The sequence below is a fragment of the Salminus brasiliensis genome, chromosome 6, assembly GCF_030463535.1.
Source record: "Salminus brasiliensis chromosome 6, fSalBra1.hap2, whole genome shotgun sequence".
NCBI classification, from domain to species: domain Eukaryota; kingdom Metazoa; phylum Chordata; class Actinopteri; order Characiformes; family Bryconidae; genus Salminus; species Salminus brasiliensis.
Window position 1 is genome coordinate 45,460,262 of NC_132883.1, and position 22,603 is coordinate 45,482,864.

A 22,603-nucleotide genomic window follows, 5' to 3' on the forward strand; every position below is an offset into this window, starting at 1 on the left:
CCTTCTGCAGCAGATCAACATCATGACCCTATTGGCTCCATGCTGCCTAATAATGCCAGGCGTGGGCTAGAGGGGTATAAAGCCCCCCAGCATTGAGGAGCTGTGGAGCAGTGGAGGAGCTGTGTTCTCTGGAATGATGGTGGTGGAGCTCCATCATTGCTAATTAATGCCTTTATATATGACAATATGAAATTTGTGCCATATCGTCCACCTCTAGAGGAACCTGGGTGGTTCAAGGGGTTGCAAACATTATAACAAGTGGTGCATCTAGTGAATGGTGGTGGTACTGCCCTCTTTTTCAACTGAAAATACTTCAAATACATTAATAATAATAATAATAATAATAATAATAATAATAAAAATGTGCAAAGCCTCATTTAGGCCAGTGGAAACCTGAATTGTATGGAATTCATCAATTATGGAAAAAACAGATACAAATATTATTATATTATAATAGAATACTTTTGTCTGTTTCTTGTGTTGTATGATTTTACAGTCAAGTAAATGTTGATAGACTATATTGGTTATTGATTATTGCTATATGTTTGCATCTTCAACCGGGCTGTGGGAGCCTCTGCTGTAGGATTTGGGCTGTTTCCAGTAAACACTGTGTATTTGTTGTTTGTTGGTGGTCTGTGAATGTAAGCGGGGTGCTGATGCCTGGCCCCACCTTTCAGAAATGCGTTCCACGGTCCAAAGGTCCACCAGAAAACTGTGTGTTGAGGTCCAGAGTCACGTCACGTTTCATTCAGTCACGTCGACGGCATTGAAAACTGTTTGATGGAGAGCTATTAATTTCCCATTATGGCTGGAGAGAGAATTGGACGGGCACTCCAAACCGCGCTGCTCGGCCAAATGATAGTGTTTTAAGAGCCAGAATTGTTTTTTTTTTCCCTGAAAATGAAAGAACTCTTAGTGGCGCTCATTGTGGGGTCTCCGGCGAACGGCGAGTCTAAAAGGGCCCACGGAGCCGGCAGGGGGCCGACAGGCTGTAATTTGAGCCGCCTGCAGTTTGTGCTCAGGTATAATGGAGGAGTCCTGGCGAGCACTGAAACGTGCTTTATCTCTATGCCAGAGAACTTTCAGCCCAAACACTCCCCGACAACCTTTCCTAAACTCGGAGTGAGCAGTAAATTATATCAGTTATGTTGTCCTTGGCTGGAAACTTTCTCGCTCTGTGTCTCTCTCTCCACTGTGAAAGTGCAACCACGGGTGAATTACAAAATCTAGGAGAAGGTCTTACCGAACTTGGGAAAAGTGGGATTTTATCACTTCAAAACTCCTTAGAAACCATGAGCGATAGCATAACAACCAGTTTGCAATACCATAGCAACCACCTGGAACACCAGAGCAACCACCTAGCAACTTCCTATAAGCCATGAGAACCACAGTAACCACTTCACAATACCATTGCAACCACATGGAACACCAAAGCAACCACCTAGCAACTTCCTAGAAACCATGAGAGATATCACAGACACCAGCTAGCATTACCCTTGCAACCACCTGGGCCACCAGAGCAACCACCTAGCAACTTCCTAGAAGCCATGAGAGATGTCACAGTAACCACTTTGCAATACCACAGCAACCATCTGACCATAGATCTTTGTGTGTGTGTGTGTGTGTGCAGTGTGTACAGTGTGTGCTATAGAGTGTCTACTATAATGTGCACTGTAAAGTATATGATGTGCAGTACACACTGTATAGTACACACCCTACAGGAAACACACACACACACACACAGGTGTAATTGACCAGCAGGGGGCTGACTCATGGCTTGTGGTTTAGCAGAATATCCTGTGAATGTCCAGCTGATCCAGCTGCAGAGCGAGCAGCTGTTCCCCGAGTGTCTGAATGTCAGGGATATCCCTGCCTCAGCGGAACTGGAGAAAAGCGGAAAGAAAAACAGAACCAAAGGAATCTGTGTTCCGACCCGGTCGTGAGTGGGTGCAAGAACAGATCAGATGGATCCAATTATATTTTTATTAGTTTATACTTTTATTGATTTGATTCATATTTCTGTTTCTGTCCAGAACTCATATAGCTCACATCATATAACACCGTAGCAACCACCAAGGGTCCTCTCTCTGAGTGGGCGCCCTGCTGAGTCTCACTGTGGTTTAGCCGGTTCTTTTCCGACCGCAGTTTGTACTTCTTAGTTTATTCCAAAGCGAAGCTCCCAGAACCACAGAGGTTCCAGCTTCTGATTCAAACCCACAGCCATTTCCCCACCGCCTGGAGCTCAGCTTCCCAAACGCTCCACAAAATCTGAGCAAAATCTGAACATTATCAGAGATTAGCATTATCAGAGATCAACATTATCAGAAATCATCATTATCAGAAATCATCATTATCAGAGATCAACATTATCAGAAATCAGCATTATCAGAGATCAACATTATCAGAGATCAACATTATCAGAAATCAGCATTATCAGAGATTAACATTATCAGAAATCATTATCAGAGATTAACATTATCCGAGATCAACATTATCAGAAATCAGCATTATCAGAGATTAACATTATCAGAAATCATTATCAGAGATTAACATTATCCGAGATCAACATTATCAGAAATCATCATTATCAGAGATTAACATTATCCGAGATCAACATTATCAGAAATAAACATTATCAGAAATCAACATTATCAGAGATCAACATTCTCCGAGATCAACATTATCAGAAATAAACATTATCAGAGATCAACATTATCAGAAATCATCATTATCAGAGATTAACATTATTAGAGATCAACATTATCAGAAATCAACATTATCAGAGATCAACATTATCCGAGATCAACATTATCAGAAATAAACATTATCAGAAATCAGCATTATCAGAGATTAGCATTATTAGAGATCAACATTATCAGAGATCAACATTATCAGAGATCAACATTATCAGAGATTAACATTATTAGAGATCAACATTATCAGAGATCAGCATTATCAGAGATTAACATTATCAGAGATCAACATTATCAGAAATAAACATTATCAGAGATCAACATTATCAGAAATCATCATTATCAGAGATTAACATTATTAGAGATCAACATTATCAGAAATCAACATTATCAGAGATCAACATTATCCGAGATCAACATTATCAGAAATAAACTATATCAGAAATCAGCATTATCAGAGATCAACATTATCCGAGATCAACATTATCAGAAATAAACATTATCAGAAATCAGCATTATCAGAGATTAGCATTATTAGAGATCAACATTATCAGAGATCAACATTATCAGAGATCAACATTATCAGAAATCAGCATTATCAGAGATTAGCATTATTAGAGATCAACATTATCAGAGATCAACATTATCAGAGATTAACATTATTAGAGATCAAAATTATCAGAGATCAGCATTATCAGAGATCAACATTATCAGAGATTAACATTATTAGAGATCAACATTATCAGAGATCAACATTATCAGAGATTAACATTATTAGAGATCAACATTATCAGAGATCAGCATTATCAGAGATCAACATTATCAGAGATTAACATTATTAGAGATCAACATTATCAGAGATCAACATTATCAGAGATTAACATTATTAGAGATCAACATTATCCGAGATCAACATTATCAGAAATAAACATTATCAGAGATCAGCATTATCAGAGATCAGCATTATCAGAGATCAACATTATCAGAGATCAGCATTATCAGAGATCAACATTATCAGCTCTGATCAGCTCTCAGTACTTCATGATGGGAGGAGCATTAATGGGTCTGCAGTGTTTATTGGGATTAACTGCAGATCAACACATGGTGATAAAAGTTAGTAAATAATATAATTTAATGAATTTAAAGGTGATTAATTACATTATTTTGCCATTAACTTTGATTAATCATGTGATTTGTATGCTGTTAAACATGGTTAATTATATTATTTTGTACAGTTATGATTAATCACATTTAAGCTGCCAACTGTGATCACATTTTATGCAGTCATAATTAATGAATCATTAATGATGTGTTAGAGCAGTTTGAGTAAACGAGTGTACTTTATTAGAATATATGCATTACTGTCAATGATGCAGTATCATTCAGCCAATCAGAGAAGAGCTCATTTACATGCATGGTTTAGGTGGAAGAGGATGGACAAGGTTCTGCGCCTGGTTCATAAACCCACACAGAAGTCCAAAAGTAGTGCAGGATAGGAGTCCCACCAGAGTTCCCCCTCACGCTCAATCACAGAGTGATGAGTCAGAGTCTAGAACCCTCAGCCGCACTCGCCCCTCCCTCCCTGCTTGCAAGTGCTTCATTATACAGACATTATCTCAACTCCGCGATGGTCTAGAGAAGCCGGGCCTTAGCAATTCCAATTAGCGCCGCAGACTCACACACACATCTTCATCTTACACCCGAGGTCTTCCATCATTAAGCTGCTTTCCATGCCTGTCTTCTCCTCATTCAGTCCTCCACACTTAAACACTCCACTCCACACAGCCCCACGTCTCTGTTACAGCCTCTCCCTTATTGACTGGGTGTCAGATTTGTTTTCTCTGTCTGGCAGCTCTCTCTAATAAGACTTTACGCCCGAGCCTGAGTCTGAGCCTGAGCCTGAGCCTGAACCCGAGCCTGAGCCTGAACCCGAGCCTGAGCCTGAGTCTGAGCCTGAGCCTGAGCCTGAACCCGAGCCTGAGCCTGAACCCGAGCCTGAGCCTGAGCCTGAGTCTGAGCCTGAGCCTGAGCCTGAACCCGAGCCTGAGCCTGAGTCTGAACCCGAGCCTGAGTCTGAGCCTGAGTCTGAGCCTGAGCCTGAACCACCAGAAAAGCAGTGATACCCCAGGCTACCAGGCTGGTGAGGCTGGTGGGGCTGGTGAGGCTGGTGGGGCTGGTGGAGCCGGTGGGGCTGGTGGGGTTGGTGGGGCTGGTGGGGCCGGTGGGGCCGGTGGGGCCGGTGAGGCTGATCCTCAGACGACAGGGGGATTGGTTAATGTTGGGCGTCCGTGGCTCAGCGAGTGTGTTTAATTTATACACTCCCTGCATCAGAAACCACCTTTTAATTAGCATACCGCTGAAGATTCGGACAAGATTTACATCGCTAATCACATCTCACTGCCGGAGTCAAACACGGACGAGCTCACGAGCCATGGCCTGAACACTCCACACACACACTGCTTCACACACACACTCACAATAAGACTTACCATTAAACTCTTGGTGCTTCTGAATTAGCATAACTGCTGCGAGATCACATCTTGCCTAAAGGTCCAGATATATCTGATATAAACTCTCTTTAAAATAAAGCTTCCCAAAGAGGAAGAGTTTAAGTTTCACTACATGGACAAAAGTATTGGGACACCTGCTCATTCACTGTTTCTTCTTAAATCAAGAGTATTAAAAGAGCTGATCCTGCTTTTGTTGGAGTAACTGTCTCTACTGTCCAGAGAAGAAGGGTTTCTACTTGATTTTGAAGGTGCATTGCTGTGAGGATTTGATTGCATTCAGCCACAAGAGTGTTAGTAAAGTCAGGATGACCCCACCTCGTTCCAAACTCATCCCATCCAAAAGTACTGGATAGAGATCCACCACCATCATTCCAGAGAACACATTTCTTCCACTGCTCCACAGCTCAATGCTGGGGGAATTTCTTTATACCCCTCTACTAGCCCACGCCTGGCATTAGGCAGCATGGTGCTCCTGATCCTATTCCTATTCTAATGAAATTACTTCTATGCTTGTATAAAAGATGGAGGAGGCTTTGGTTCTTGTTGGATGCGCTGTGTTTTTTTTCTGATTTTAATTCAGAGCTTATTACTGTTTTATCCAATCAGAGAAAAGATTAAAAACACAGTGGCATGTGACTGATATTCCTGTTCAGGTGAATAACCAAGGTTAGATTTAGTGACTATAAGGTCTGAACCTGTACAGTGTTATTCTTCTGAAAGCATCGCCTCATGTAATACCGCAACTGGTCTCTGAACAGCTAGCAGACGTCAACTGCTCATTCCACAGGTCAGAAATGTGAGGTGAGCTGGACAGCTGTGAGGGCCATCAGGATAGGCTGAAGTGTTGGTCTCAACATGGAAATTACAGCCTGTTGACCATCAAGGCTGAAATGGTGCCAAAAAAATAGAGTTTACCATTAAAATCCATCCATTAAACGGTAGAAAAATGACCGAAGCCCAAACACGGATAATAGTCAGTTCAGTTATAGATAAAAGCACAAACACACAGCTTGTCTAGTCCCTGTAGAAGAAGACATACTGCCAATAGAATAGGACTCTCTGGAGCAGATCAACATCATGACCCTATTGGCTCCATGCTGCCTAATAATGCCAGGCGTGGGCTAGTAGAGGGGTATGAAGCCCCCCAGCATTGAGGAGCTGTGGAGCAGTGGAGGAACTGTGTTCTCTGGAATGATGGTGGTGGAGCTCCATCCAGTACTTTTGGATGGGATGAGTTAGGAAGTTGGGGATGATGAAGTGCGGTGGAGATTATCCAACATCTTGACCTCACTATCGCTCTTGCTGCTGATTGCAATCAAATCCTCACAACACTTGTCCATAAATCTATTAGAAACCCTTCTTCTCTGGACAGTAGACAGGGTTACTCAAACAAAAGCACGATCAGCTCTTTTAATACCCTTGATTTCAGAAGAAACAATGAATGAGCAGGTGTCTCAATACTTTTGTCAATGAGGAAATGGATGTACTTTCTCCTCAGTTCCTTTCCATTTTTCTCCTGATTCTCCTAAATAATCCAGAAGCATGATGAAACAGTGAGTAGTAGAGGCTAATGTACCTTAGCTCCTGTGCTGAGAGATGCTGGGTGGACTCCAGAAGAAGCTCTGCTGCAGGAAGGGGTTAGAAGTTACTCAGGGCTTAAGTTGTTCTTTGAGTTTCTACTTCTGTTTACTGCAGGAACAACAGTTTTAGACTACGCTACACAGACCATCAATCGAGGAGGTCCCAGAGGACCAATGTTCAGCAGTAAACACCTGATTTAACTCAGCAGTTAGTTATCACTTTCAGAGGGAGTGTTTGAGCCAAGAATAAACAAACTCCACTGGATAGCGGTTCTCTCAGACCTGAATTGATGACCCTTGCTCTGCCCACTTTGTCAGTAGTTGGCTGTAGCTGTTGAATAGCTCAGTGTTCTGTCTACTGGCAAGAATTTTAGGCCCAGTCCAGTTCTGATCCTTTGTTTTTACCGCTGTGCTGCTGTTGTCTAACACAGCACCCTTTAGGTGCCAAAACTAACACAGCGGAGTCCTCATCCCCAACTCTCCAAAAGTACTGGATGGAGCTCCACCACCATCATTCCAGAGAGCACAGTTCTTCCACTGCTCCACAGCTCAATGCTGGGGGGCTTTATTATACCCCTCTACTAGACCACACCTGGCATTAGGCAGCATGGAGCCAATAGGGTCATGTTTACTATCTGCTCCAGAGGGTCCTATTCTATTGGCAGTCCAATAGAATTGGATTCAGATCGTATAAAATGTTGTTGCTACAGTACGGATCTGTTTACCTGCTCTTGGGCCTTTACAAAATGTTCTTCCCTGGTTCTCTTCTGTGGTCTGCTTGTAGTTTGGCATCACTAAGCTCACAGTTCTTGCTTGAGTGAGCAATAGCTCTGCAATAAATCAATGTACAACCCAGCGCCCCCCTTCCAGAGCCCCCTTACCCCAAATGTGGTCGATCACACGAGACATGTTTGCTTCATTAGTTGGCTCCAGCTCCGATGCTGAGTGATGTGAATCGATGGAGTCGATTCCATGGGTTGATTCCACACAATCGCTTTCTCGTCTACATTCAGCAGTAGACTCTCAGCTACATGTACTACCTATTACCTACTCCCTATAGAGCCGGTCAGACTGGTCAAGCGTAAGGTGATTGACTAGCTGAGATCTTGACCAGCATGGAGTATGTTTCTTTGTTTTTTTTTGATGGTTTAACTGGTCTATCAGCATGACCAGTCTGTCCAAGCTGGTCAACCAGTATGACTAAGCTTGCTGAACATCATGGCCAAGCTGGTCAACCAGCATTATTAGGATAGTTGACCAGCATGATGCTGTCTCACAGTATGACCAGTTTGGTCAGGCCGTCCATCCTACTCAAATTAAAACATATGCTATTCTGGATCTAAGCTGGTTATCCAGTGTAACCAGCTGGCTTACCAGTATAGGGTATAGTAACCCTCTTGACTCGTGACAAAACTCCGCCCATTTCCCCAATCTCATTTTCCATCTCCAGTGTCTCCAGATTCCAGCCCATTGGAAATCGGCCCATTTTTAATTTTCCCCCAAAAATCAGGTTTGAACCCTTACTATGTTCTATCGTAAGAAGGCGGGGCTACACTTAGGAATGCAGTGATTGACAGACAGTCAGGCTTGGCTGGAAGAGGCTGATCGTCTGCAGCAGGACCTGCATGGCGTCCTCTTTGTTCAGTACATGGAGGAGCTGAGCTGTATAGGAAGTGCCGGAGCGTCCACTTTCTGGACAAACTGGGAATGCAGGGGGAAATGTGCCCTGGAAGCTCAGTGAAGGCGGTCTGAGACACCTGAGCTTGGTCTGGTAGAGTAGGCGAGTCTGGTCTATACTCCGGTTGCAGATTTGACAACATGACAGGCAGTTTTGGCTTCATTTCTGTAGAAGGGAAAGGGAACTGGAGGTTTTCTACAGTGCCTGGTTGAAGCTGTGTGAATGTTCACCGCTGTGCTGCTGAACAGCCAGCGCTGGAATGATTTGCTAGGCTAATCCATGGCAGTCTCCAGTCACAGTCAATCTAATCGATGTGAAAGTGTCTCCTGCTGTGTTGCGGATGCGGCCGGTCGCCATATCTCTCCGGTCTGTGCCGCCGTCCTGCAGAGGAAGAGCAGTGTGTGTTTATCTGAAGTCTAATCACCTCCCGGCTCTACTACATCGATCAGCTAATGAAGCAGAAAGCACTGGATGTCTTATTTGTTTAGCGGCTCTCACGCAGCTCTGGTTTTAATGCGCTGACCCGTCCTCCCCTTACGGCTTTCGACTGCAGCTCTGCCCTATAAGAGCATCTGCTGAACACATTAAACTTTTATAAGTGTTTCTTCCCTTCGTGCCGTGGAGCAAACACCAGTGTGAAGGAGTAACGTCAGTGTCCTGCTCGGTTTAACCCTTTAACCTCACGCGTCTGAGTCGAATTAGGAGTCAAGTTATGGCTGTTGTTCGTTTTTAAGGTAAACGATTTACATTAGATTCGATTTGAAAAGAAAAAAAACTATAAATGCTCCCCTGGAGGAATCCCAGTATTCCCAGTTGCCCTACAGCATCTAGTTTATCCAGTCAGTCTTCCATTAAAGTATATCAGGTGAGCTGCTGGTGGAACTGGGAGTGTACTATGCAGTGTATACTATACACATTGTACTATATACACTATAGAGTGCGTACTATACAGTGCACTATAGAGTGTGTACTATACTGAGCACTATAGAGTGTGCACTATACTGAGCACTATAGAGTGTGCACTATACTGAGCACTATAGAGTGTGTATTATACGGAGCACTATAGAGTGTGTACTATACAGTGCACTATAGAGTGTACTATACAGAGCACTATAGTGTGTGTACTATACAGTGCACTATAGAGTGTGTACTATACAGTGCACTATAGAGTGTACTATACAGAGCACTATAGTGTGTACTATACAGAGCACTATAGAGAGTGTACTATACAGTGCACTATATAGTGTGTACTATACAGTGCACTATAGAGTGTGTTCTATACAGAGCACTATAGAGTGTGTACTATATAGAGTAGTATATAGTATATAGTACTTTGGAATATAGACAGTGCACTACATAGTGTGTACTATGCAGTGTGTGCAAGTGTTCTTTATATAGTGTCATACCATACAGTGCAGTTTGCATTGTGTACTATACAATGTACTATGGAGTATGTACTACACTGTGCACCATACTATAGTGGGAAAGAGAAACAGATAGAAGCAGAGTGGGAGAGAAAGAGTGAAATAGTGAGAGTACGCGAGAGAGAAAGAGTGAAAAAAGAAAGCAAAGAATGAGGTAGCAAGGGAGAGAGAGAGCGAGAGAGAGCGAGATAGAGAGAGAGAGATGATGTGTTCTGCAGCTGCAGGGTGAATGTCCTATCTGCTCTGAAACCCCCCCAGCACCCCCTGGAACCACAAAGAGGTCACAGTCCGCAACACTGAGCAACAACCAGACAGAGAGAGACACAGGGGAGGGAGAGTCGGGGGGGGGGGGGGGGGGGGGCACGAGAGAGAGAGCGAGAGAGAGACAGAGAGAGAGAGAGAACAATGAGCAGAAAGAAAGAAATGGACAGGAAGAGAGAGAGAGAGCAATTAAAAAGAGGGGAGAGAAGAGAGAGCAAGCGACAGAGAGAGGGGGTGAGAGAGAGAGATAGGATAAGTGTAAAGAGAGGGAGACAGAGAGAGAGAGAAGAGACATGCAGAGGAAGAGGGAGAGAGAGGGAGAGAGAAGAGACATGCAGAGGAAGAGGGAGAGAGAGGGAGAGAGAAGAGACATGCAGAGGAAGAGGGAGAGAGAGGGAGAGAGAGAGAGAGAGAGAGAGAGAGAGAGGGTGATTCAGTGTTGTGGTGAATGGTCAGTGATGTGTAAGGACAGAGCGACGTTTCTAAACATGCGTGGACTTCAGTCCATCCAGAGTGGATTAGCAACGTCTCGAGGCATAAACACACACACACACACGCTATGCACGGCCCTCTGACCCATAAACTACTGCCCACTCGGCCGCCGGCAGAGCAGTAGCTGCAGTGTGTGTGTAAGTGTGTGTGTGTGTGTGTGTGTGTGCGGCCCTTGTCTCTCCCGTTTGTTGACATGCTGCCGTGTTTTTTTCATGTCCAGGTCGAGGCTGGCGGACTTCCACACTAACTGCCAGATGACCCCCGATTTCGTCAGCACCTGCCCGAAAGACGACTACCAGGCCTGCCTGACCGCCTACACCGGCCTTATCGGTGAGTGAGAGAGAGGCAGAGAGAGGCAGTGATTTTCTCCGACAGCCTGTAACTATCAGCCGCTTCAAAGGTCACTGAATCGTGTCACTAATGTCTTATTTGCATATTATTTGCATATTATCCAACCTTCCTGTTTCTATTTTCCTCTTATTTTCGTCTACTGCGCTCGTATGAGCTCACTGTTATTAGACCTTTTATTTCAGGAATGATGATACCCTGCTCAACCACCAGCTCAAACTGGTTTCACTGGTCAAGATGGTCGAGATGGTTGAGATGGTTGAGATGGGTGATCAGCTCAGATCCTGACCAGTGTTTTCTATTGAGTTTGATGATCGACATGATGATTGACCATTATGACCATCATGACCATGCTGGTTATTCAGCTTTACCAAGCTGGTTGACCAGCATTACAATATAGTTGTCCAGCATAACCATCATGACCATGCTGGTTGACCAGCTTGACCATCAATAAGAGCTGGATTTCTCCGCAATGCAATTTAGCCCAAGTGAAGAGGACTGACTGTGATGACCTTGTGAGCTAGCTTGGTGCTAACCGGTAACGCTAGCCTTGTGCAGAGTTAGCCTCTTTAGCATAGCTCTTTTTTCATGAGTGCTTTTGATGCTTCATCTTCCTGTGTATGTTTTTGTCGGTTCTTTTAAAAGGAACGGAAATGACTCCAAACTATGAGAACTCCAACTATGAAGACTTCACCGTCTCACCATGGTGCACCTGCCAGAACAGCGGCAACAACGAGGAGGAGTGTGAGAAATTCCTAAAGGACTTCAATCAGAACACCTGTCTGCGTAAGTCTGCTGCTCCACTAGATGGTGTCACACTGTTTAACCCATTTCCTGAGACTACAACTACATTACAGTTAGATTTACCCAACACCCCCCACCCAGTATAGCCAACATGGCCAAGCTGGTTGACCAGCAAGACCAGCATATACTAACAAAAAAAGTCGGCTGACCAGCAAGACCAAGCACAAACAATAGGACTAAGCTAGTCCACCAGCATGATCAGCATGACCAACATGACCTACATGACCAAGCTGGCTGACCAGCAAGACCAAGAATGGACAATATGACCAAGCTGGTCCACCAGCAAGACCAGCAAGACCCATACATGGACAATATGACCAAGCTGGTCCACCAGCATGACCTAGTTTTTTTTGTTTGCCCATTCTGGTTATGCTGGTTGACCAGTAACACCAGCATGGCCAAGCTAGTAAACTAGCATGACCAACATAGACCACCAGCGGAACCAGCATGCTAGTTGACCAGCTAATACCATCTACTTCAAATGGAAACCTACCCTGAGATGGTCAACCAGCTAACCCAGTTCACCAGTATAGGGTATATGTTCACCTGGATGACCGTGATGGTCCAGCTGGTCTGGGTTGGCCGGTTCAGTAGGAAATGGGTCACTCGGTTCTCACTGTACTGCTTTTCCCAGCTCCAACAGCTGATGCTCATACATCCGTTACCTTAAAGCCTGGCTCCAGCATCTGAACTCTCTTAATGTGTTTTAAACGTAACGAGGCCTCATTGACAGATACATGCTCTTGTGTTCGAGTGTGTGTGTGAGTGTGTGAGTGTGTGTGAGTGAGGTGGAGGAAAGTCTTAATAAAGGAGTGCAGCGGAGCGCTCGGCTGTTTTCCTGCTGAGCTGGCACGGAGAGGCCGGGGTGATGGGAAACAGCGCTGATATTATTCTGCAGCTCCGCGACTATCTGGAGACATATGTCATCTGAGAGCGGAGAAAAGAGAGAGAGAGAGACAGACAGTATCCCTGTGTTTTCAGTTTCAGAGAAATGTAAAAAGGCACAGATGCTGGAGGGAGGAGCAAAACCAAGTGCAGTATAATGCTTTGATTCATCTGAAGCAAAAAAAAATGATGTGAATGAGTCGCTGTCATCCATTAATCATAATACCAACATTAATATAATAATAAAGAATCATTTCTAAGTGTCAGAGCTTATAATCAGAGCTTATAATCAGTTATTATAGTTTTAAATTGAATTTGTTCATATTTTTATCAGTTCAGATGAACAGCATAGAATTAACACACGAATCAGCCATAACATTACAACCACCCAACTCATTTTACATAGGTCCCTGCTAAAACAGCACTAACCTGTCGAGGCTTGGACTCCACCACACCTCTGAAGGTGTGGTTCCTGTGGGTTCTGGACACCTTCCTGTAAGTTGTGAGGTGGGGCCTCCATTAGCATTAACGAGGGGTATCTGTGGTAGCTACTTTTGGTAGCTCCTGACCGCTGCATACCAGGAGGGAACACTCCCCACGAGACCTGCTTGCTGATGTTCTGGAGATGTTCTGATGCAGTCATCGTCTAGAATCTCACAGTCTGGTTCTTGTCAGAGTGTCTTAGATTCTCACGCTTGTCCACTTGTCCTGCTTCATCACTTTCCTTCATCATCTTCAGGAATTGACTGTTCTTCACTCACTGCCTAATATGTAGATCACATCAGTGTTCTTTTTTTAATGGTTTTAATGTTATGGCTGATTGATGTAAAGGTTTGTTAGGTCTTTAAGCTCTTTGTAAAAGATGAAGCTCTAATCCTGGTTTCTTTGTGTTTTCTCGAACAGACAGTGCGATTGTAGCTTTCGGCTACGGGATGTTTAAGTTCGATCCGCCGTTCGCTACACCGTCAGTGAACCCTGAGCCCAGCATCGAGCCCAGATCCACAGCCAGCCCCAACAGCACCCGAGCTACAAATGAGGTGAGTGAAGTCTTTATCAGCCAGTTCTGCTCAGCGTCCTCTGTTTGGGTCACTTTCAGAACCATTTGGACTAAATTGAGTCAATTCAGTGTTTTGGACTCAATGGGTTTGGGTTAGTTTTGGTTTAAATTTTGTTTTGGACTAATAATGTTGGACTTAGGTTTAGACTGAATCTGGTTGGATTTGAGTCAGTATAAGAGTAAATTGTGCTGGTTTAGAGTAGTTTGGACTGAATTGTGCTGGTTTAGAGTAGTTTGGACTGAATTGTGCTGGAATCAAATTTGAACTGTTCTTGGGTTGAGCTCAAGTTGGGTCAATTTTTGATTGAAATCAGTTTGCAATAAAGCTTGTTGGGTTGGAATCAAAGTTGACATTTGTTTGTTGAATTTGAAGTTTGGGCTAAATCTGTAGGATTTGGGTCTGAGCTCAGTTTTACTCTATTTCTGGCTGGGCTTGTTTCATTTTGAACTGAACCTTGTTGGCCTGAAATCAAATTTAAACTGTTGTTGGTTGAGCTCAGTTTTGTACTGAATTCTATTGGGCTGGGCTCAGTTTTACTCTGTATTTTTGATTGGGCTTAGTTTTGCATTGTGTTTTGTTGGGTTGGGGTCAATTTACAATAAAGCTTGTTGGGTTGGAAGCAAAGCTGATATGAGTTTGTTGAAATGGGTCAAATTTGGGCTGAATTCTGTAGGATTCTGGTCCATTTTGGATTCAATTCTGTTAGACTGGAATCAGATGTAAACTTTTGTTGAATTTTGTTGGTCTGTGCTCAGTTTTACTCTATTTCTGGCTGGGCTCAGTTCATTTTGGATTGAAATCTGTTGAGTTTAGGTCAATTCTGGGCTGAATTCTGTTGGTCTGGGGTGAAAGTTGACATGAGTTTGTTGAATTTGGGTCAAGTTTGGGCTAAATCTGTAGGATTTGGGTCTGAGCTCAGGTTTACTGTATTTCTGGCTGGGCTTGTTTCATTTTGAACTGAACCTTGTTGGGCTGGAATCAAATTTAAACTGTTGTTGGTTCAGCTCAGTTTTGGACTGAATTCTGTCGGGCTGGGCTCAGTTTTACTCTGTATTTTGAATTGGGTTGGGGTCAATTTTATACTTCATATTTGGTGCTGCCAATGAAGTTGGGCTCAGACAGAAGAACCCCCCAGGCTGTATTTGGGGTTCCCCTTTAAATAGTAAGGAAATAACTTCGTCACCACCTCACTTCCTCTCTGCCCTGCTGCATGTATAAATATAAGCTCTCATTAAAATCTTTTCTCAAACAAAACATATTTACCCACCAGAGCAGCACTCCCCCAATGACTCTGCGTATTTAATTAGCGCTGATTGTACAATTTGATGACTAATCAAGCTATGAATACAAAACAGGACCATTGAGAATCTTGAACCAACAGTGAATTCATTGACATTTGCGCATTGTTACTGTATTCAAGCTCCCAGTAAACACCACAAACACAGGCGTGCCGTTCGCCTCACCTGCCTGTAAACAGCTCTCCTGCAGTGCTGATGGGCCTCTAATTAACGTCGAAAAAAGAGAAATGAGTGAAGAATGAGCGTCTGAGAACAATACAAACAGGCCGACACTGAAAAATGTGCCCGGCCGCTGGAGCCTCCGGAGACCAGCCAATGTATGCCAGTATTGATTCTACAACACCAATGGTGTGTGACAGAGTGTGTGTGTGTGTGTGTGCGGTTCGCGTACGAGTCGGGCCACGAGTGCAATGCCTAATTTATGGCAGAAATGGTAATTAGTGAACACACAACACAAGAACTGTTCAAGCAGGAAGTTTATAATTAGAGATAGCCTTAGGGGAGCACGTTCCAGCCATTCTCCTCCGAACGCTCCCGCTATCCCAAAACCTGTCAGTCGCGCATCATGGATTATTCAGCCCAGTGCAGAGCTTCAGAGCTTCCACACGTCTCCGCTGGTCCTGCTCAGAGTCTTTCCAGGAGAAATAAATGAAGAAATGAAAGGCCTTGCCTCTGGCTCTTCTCCTGCACTCCACTCAAATCTCCAAACACTCAGAACGTGACGTGAAGCTTCTACTAATAAAAACACTGTTTACTATTCTCTCTCCTTCTTCTGCACAGAGCTGAGGAAGCTCACAACCGCCTTTCAGATACTGAGGAATCATCTTAGGGGTGTAGTGATACACACGTTTTCAGGAGCTGAGGCCAAGGTTCTATTGGATGTTCTGTGAAATGTACAGTGAAATGTGTCCCTATGCATATATCCCATCTGCAGGAGTGAACACACACACACACACACACTAGGGGAGCCAGCTCCAGCTCCAGTGCCCGGTGAGCAGTTGAGGGTTAGGTGCTCTGCTCAAGGGCACTTCAGCCGTGGATTGAGGGAGGAGACAGTCTTCGCTCCCCCTGCTGGTCGTATACGAACTGGCGACCTTCCGGTCTCAATGTTAAAGAGGTGCTTGTGTTTCCATTAAACACCTACCCTGTGCGTCCACTCACTGGCCACTTTATTAGAAACCCTTCTACCTTGTGCTTCCACTCACTGGCCACTTTATTAGAAACACCTACCTTGTGCTTCCACTCGCTGGCCACTTTATTAGAAACCCTTCTACCATGTGCTTCCTCTCGCTGGCCACTTTATTAGAAACACCTACCTTGTGCTTCCACTCGCTGGCCACTTTATTAGAAACCCTTCTACCATGTGCTTCCTCTCGCTGGCCACTTTATTAGAAACACCTACCATGTGCTTTGTGGTCCGTTCTCAGTACAACAGTGACGCTGGCATGGTGGTGCTGATGGTAGTGTGTGTGTGTGTGTGTGGTGTTGGGTCAATCACCCAAAGACATCTGGACCAGAGAGGCTCTGTGGTCAGACGCTGACCCCTGATGAAGGTCTACAGGATGTTTAACACACACTGCGCTTCAGCAGATGATCTACAGTCTCTAAGTGAACACCAGCAAGGTGGAGCTACAAAAGAGGGGTTTGAGGAGTGTCTGAGGAGTGTAACTGGAGAGAGAGAGAGCGGGCGAGAGCGATAGAGAGCGAGAGAGAGAGAGAGTGGTGGTGTTTTAATGGCCCTTAGACTGCACTCACTTTCTGTTTCTCAGAATTGCTCTTCTAACGACCCTCAATCGTCTCCCTTTTAATAGGACAGAGAGATTATGATGGATGGCTGAGTGGTGGAGGAGGGGGGTGGAGTGGGGGGGCTATGTGAGGATGGAGAGGGGAGTTTAACTGTGAGCTTGATGCATTAGAGAAGAACCCTTTTCCTACAGTCGTGTGGGTTCTCACGGCAGCTGCTCATGGACCCACACTGATCAACCAGCCGGAGTGAAGAACCCTGATGATCTGGGTCCAGGGTCTCCTGTCTGTCGAGGGGTGGAGCTACATATTAGGCAGTGAGTGAACGGTCAGTTCTTAAAGGTGATGAAGGAGGAAAAATGGACAAGTTTAAGAATCTGAGACCAGACTATGATGTTCTAGACAATGACTGGGTCAGAACATCTCCAGAACATCAGCAAGCAGGTATGCAGTGGTCAGTACCTACCAAAAGTGCTCCAAGGAAGGACAACCGGGGTCATGGGTGCCCAATACAATGCCTTAAGGTGTCCAGATACCACAGAGGCACCTTCAGAGGTGTTGTGGAGTCCATACCTTGATGGGTTAGGGCTGTCTCTGTGGCACGAGGGGAACTACTCAACATTAGGCAGGTGGTTTTAATGTTATGGCTGGTTTCTCGTTGTGTGGAATTTGAAGAATTTCTGGAATGTCTAGGTGGAGAAAGAGCTCATCAGGGGTGTTGTGTGCTCTCGTCCTCCGCGTGCCCTGCTGCTCAGTTCTGCTTGTGCTCTAATTTGAGGTGTGTGGAGATGGTGGTCTTCTCTAAACCTCGGTGGTCTTACTGCAAATGTCAGACAGCTTGCTGTGGTGGATGAAAACACGGGCTGAAAGGCCTCTGTCATCTCACTGATCTGATTGAAAAGAGCTTTATTGGATTAGATGTGTGTATATGAGTGTGTGTGTGTGTGTGTGTGTGTGTGTGTGTGTGTGTGTAAGAGTGTGTGTGTGCATGTTAGCTCTTGAGCTGCCATGATCATTATAAAGTATGAGTGAGTGAATCTAGAATGTTAAAATACTTCAGATACAGTAAAACGCTGCAGTGAGGGAAATCATCTTCAGTCTGCTCCAAATATCAAATGAATTTTCATAATGAGACTAAAATGTATTATTTCAATGGATCCCAGATATTTTACATAGTTTTAGCATTTTTATCCACACAAGGTGTCCCATTTTATTGGCTATTATAATTAAATATAATATAAACGAAGAAGCACAATCCTGTAGAAGAACCCTTATATTGGTGTGGAACCTTTACATCATGTCAGGGTTTTAGGAAGAACCCTTATATTGGTTTGGAAACTTTACATTATGTCAAATGTGGACGTTCTCCTCCAGAACCAGACAGACTTCGTGTTCTCGATTCACAGCATGCTCATTTTCACCAGATCCAGAATCTGATCAGTCCTCTGATCTTCTCCCTCTGCAGGACCTGGGAGAGCCGTGCGACCCCTCTAAAGGCTTCAGCTGTGGAGATCAGGTAAGCCTTGGTGTTTGTGTTCTAGTGTGGAGAACATCTAAGTAAAGCCAAATCCCAGATACACTACATGTCCAAATGTTTGTGGACACCCCTTCTAATGAATGCATTCAGCTGCTGGCATGGCTGGCACAGATGTGCAAATGCACACACACACAGCTTGTCTAGTCCCTGTAGAGAAGAAGTACTGCCAATAGAATAGGACTCTCTGGAGCAGATAAACATCATGACCCTATTGGCTCCATGCTGCCTATTAATGCCAGGAGTGGACTAGAGGGGTGAACATCTCGGTTCTAGAGCTGAGTTTTTGGTGGGTGGAGTCATTGCAAACTGTAATCAGACCTGACTCCAGTGATTGGTTATTTCCTGTTGACCCATCCAACGTTTCTCCCGCAGACGATCAACCAGCCCAACACAATGGTGGAGCCGGACACTGACAGCAACTGGAGCCCCGACCTGAAGCTCGGCGCTGGAGCCTGGATGCTGTGGCTGGTTTACCTACTGATCTGAACCTGCCGGACGTCTCCGAGACGCGAGGACAGGCTCGACCAATCTTCGAAAAAAAAGACCAAATTCTCTGCTCATCTGTCCTCTCTCTACCGCTACAGCTTTATTTCTGTCCAGATTACAAAGCAAGACACCCACGAAAGTGGAGGAACACGACAACACACGGAACGATACATATCCGAGACTAGGGCTAAAGAACGGGGCGGACACGGATCGGACGGACGGGACAAATTTGAATGGATAGAGTGGATGAGATGGGAGTGGATGGCGGTGGATGGCGGTGGATGGCGGTGGATGGTGGTGGATGGCGGTGGACGTTCCTCACTTTGCTCTCTTGATTCCATTGGGAATAAACGGACCCAGGAGGACCGCAGGCTTGGAAGACTCGGACGACTCGCAGCTACAAGATCAAGCGTGGTGTTTTCAGGAGTCTACTGTACAGCATCTTTTCCTACAGACGTTTGGTTGTACCTGTGTGATCTTTTCCACTCGCTGACCAGTTCAGTTCTGGACACCACCATAGTTCCTTTCTTCTTTCTATTTTTTTTATGATTATTTTTTAATTATTTTTGCACCCCTGACCTCCCGTTCCCCCTCTCCCCGTTGATTTATCGGACTGTTCGCCGCGCTCTTCTCTGACAGGTGCTTCGGCCTTTTCGCTTCGTGATTATTCCTTTTCTCACGGCACCGTCGCTTTCTTTCCCCCAGCCTCGGTTTCTCCCTCGCTCGCCCCTTCATCGCGGAGGAGTAATTGCTTTTCTCGTGGTTCTTTTTCAGTGCAAAGTGTTTGAAGTATAAATCTGTACCCTGTCGACATGGTGTGAGGGCGTGTCGCCGCTGACAAGCTTTCTTAGTCCTGTTCCGTGCTTTTCTGACAGATTTCCAAAAGGAGAAAAAAATTAATAATGAAAAAAATGAAGCATTTCTGCAAACTACCAATCAGTGAAGAGGAGGACTGACTGACTGACTGGCGCTCGTGGGAGTGTGGGTTCTAGTTTGAAATGGGTTCTAATGGGCAGCCCATGAGTACCCGTATAATTTCAGTGTGTGAATATAGAAATGTCTTTTCTTTCAGCTGTACAGATCATGACTATAATGTAAAGTCTTTACGCCCAGGAGGATTACAGTGACCGCCGGAGCGTCCGGAGCGTCCAGAGGGACATGACTGGAGCGTAACGTGCAGTGCAGTGAAGTGCAGTTAGGGTGTGTGTTCTGATACGTAATTATGCACTTATTAATCGAACCTGGTTCCAGTTCCACAGCACCAAAAAAGTCAAAAGTTTGGACTCGTCTGAATGAATGTGCAGTTTGTTTTGTTTTGATTTTAAACGGAAAAGAGAATTGAAATCATCTTAAATCTGATCAATATATCTAATATTCCTCCTCACGAGACTGATCTAAGAATTTTATCCGATTATTCAGCTCATTTCTAGAGATCTTTGTAGCTTAGTGACATTGCCTGATTACAAAAATGTTCAATTATCTGCCAGTAAAAAAAAGGCAATCTCACTAAATCTGATATTTCTTAAAACAAGTCAAATATTGAGAAATAAGTTCAATAATCTTCATAAAATTAAAAAATACATCACAGATATTAAATATATTGACTTCATAGCACAGGATAGCATTTTTGCTATATACTGTATACAGTGAGGCTGATGCTTTTTAGGGCCTGACTCTAAAATTGTGCTGAAATTATTATTATAATTATTATAATTGATTTCATTGGCTGATATTGTTTTATATTCCAGTATATGCTTGTAATTGAATGTCTGATATGATATGGTCAGTTCTCTTCATGGTCATTGGATACATCGTTCCTGTTATTTTAAATATGATTGTACTCGGTCAGGGTTTTATAGTCATATTTGTTTTATTACATTTTAATTTGAATTAGATTTTTATTTCCTTTTTTTAATCTAGACTCTTAAAAACTGCTTTTCCCATACTGACTACATTGAGTACAATGAAACTTGCAGTTGGTCAGTGTTCTTTAAGCGCTGCCGATATCCACAGTAGGCTCAGAAAGGTGTATCATTGATCACACCAACAGATTCAATCACTAGTTCTGATCAGCATCAGTTCTAAATGAGCACAGCAGTGAACTACACTTAGCCCAGTTACTCAAAGGCCTGACCAATCACACCGCAGAACTCCAACTCCAGTTATTATAGATTTGAATGAAGTTTCCATTACTGATAAAAACCTCGGCCTGTATTACTGTCATACACCATCATACAGCTGGAGCCTATCATTGGGAGATCAGTAAAGATCTCAAATAATCAATAATAATCAATGATGTTTGTGCAAATACCAATAAAACCACGAGTTACCGATGTCAGAAATCAGCCAAGCGGTTCATTGGCCGGGCTCTAATGCCTCAGTATGGTTTTATTTCTAAACCTTCAGTCCTTTGGAAAAGTATTATTTCAGATGTTCTGCCTGAGAAACATGTGGAAAGCTCACTCCAGACAAGGAGGAGCTGCTGAAGGATCTACGAGAAGACCCTAGAAGATCCAGCAGTTCAGATTTGTTGAAGCTCTCTGAAAATGTGTCGTGTTATTGTCTTCTAAAATGTGAAAAATAACGACACTCTTCAAAATAAAGGTTCCCGAAAAGGTTCTAATGAGTGATACCATGGAGGAACCTCTTTTGGTTCCGTATACTCTAAGCAGAAAGGGTGATTAGACTCTGGTCTAGTTGTTTGGCCTTCCATCATAAAGAAGAACCACTTAACCAGAGCAGCAATTGATTAGGCATTGAAGTGGTTCTTTGAAGAACCTTTTAAAGAACCCCTTCTTTAAGAGCATAAGGAACCTTCCTACAGATCAGTACAGAACAATTTTTATGATGAGGAAGCTTAAGCTTAACGTAAAAGTGCTGCCTTCCCTACAACACCCAAGCCAAGAACCGCTAGAACCTTCATTTTCGAGAGTGTGCTAATGTCTCCAAACTTTTGACTGGTGCTGTCTGTGAAGCAGAGCTCTGGGAGACGGACTCGCGGTCTCTGCCAAAGACGTGGACGAATGCAGTGCAGGAACTGCTGAAAACAAGCCTGAAATTGTTCTTCTTGCCAAACGGGCCCCAGGTTGAGCGTGTTGAGGTTCTGCGAATGCGTCGGGGAACCAAATTCCAGTGTTGGACACACACCCTAAGAGCAGAGCCGAGGTGCCAATGCGAGGGGTAATTAACAGCTATTGTGTAATCTGTCTAATATTTGAATAGAAATGTAAACAAAATAAAACCTCATTAACAGTCTGGAACGTCCCTCGTTGCTGTGTGTAAGAACCTGTGCAGTTCTGCTACGCGAGAACCGACAAGAACCAAGTCACTGTGGAGGAATCAGGTGTGGGGCACCAACACATCACTTAATCAGCATGACTAACATACCACCCACTGCAGGGGGTAGAAGCTACCGATGCTTCTGAGCTACATTAGCCTCATAGCTCTAGTGCTAATTGGTGGGGTAGAAGCTACCATTGCTTCTGAGCTACATTAGCCTCATAGCTCCAGTGCTAATTGGTGGGGTAGAAGCTACCATTGCTTTTGAGCTACATTAGCCTCATAGCTCCAGTGCTAATTGGTGGGGTAGAAGCTACCATTGCTTCTGAGCTACATTAGCCTCATAGCTCCAGTGCTAATTGGTGGGGTAGAAGCTACCATTGCTTCTGAGCTACATTAGCCTCATAGCTCCAGTGCTAATTGGTGGGGTAGAAGCTACCATTGCTTCTGAGCTACATTAGCCTCATAGCTCCAGTGCTAATTGGTGGGGTAGAAGCTACCATTGCTTATTAGCTACATTAGCCTCA

At 44.1% G+C, this 22,603-nt stretch overlaps 1 protein-coding gene across 1 annotated transcript in view; it reads left to right on the forward strand.

Annotated features, from left to right (window-relative positions):
• The window catches only part of gfra2a (GDNF family receptor alpha 2a), an 85,516-nt gene extending 63,464 nt beyond the window's left edge, over nucleotides 1–22,052 (forward strand). The window contains exons 5-9 of the mRNA XM_072682575.1: nucleotides 10,859–10,968; nucleotides 11,632–11,772; nucleotides 13,579–13,712; nucleotides 18,240–18,290; nucleotides 18,684–22,052. Coding sequence (XP_072538676.1) covers nucleotides 10,859–10,968; nucleotides 11,632–11,772; nucleotides 13,579–13,712; nucleotides 18,240–18,290; nucleotides 18,684–18,797 — 550 coding nt within the window. The 3' untranslated portion in view covers nucleotides 18,798–22,052. The remainder of the gene's footprint in view (nucleotides 1–10,858; nucleotides 10,969–11,631; nucleotides 11,773–13,578; nucleotides 13,713–18,239; nucleotides 18,291–18,683) is intronic.
• Nucleotides 22,053–22,603: the final 551 nt, after the last annotated feature.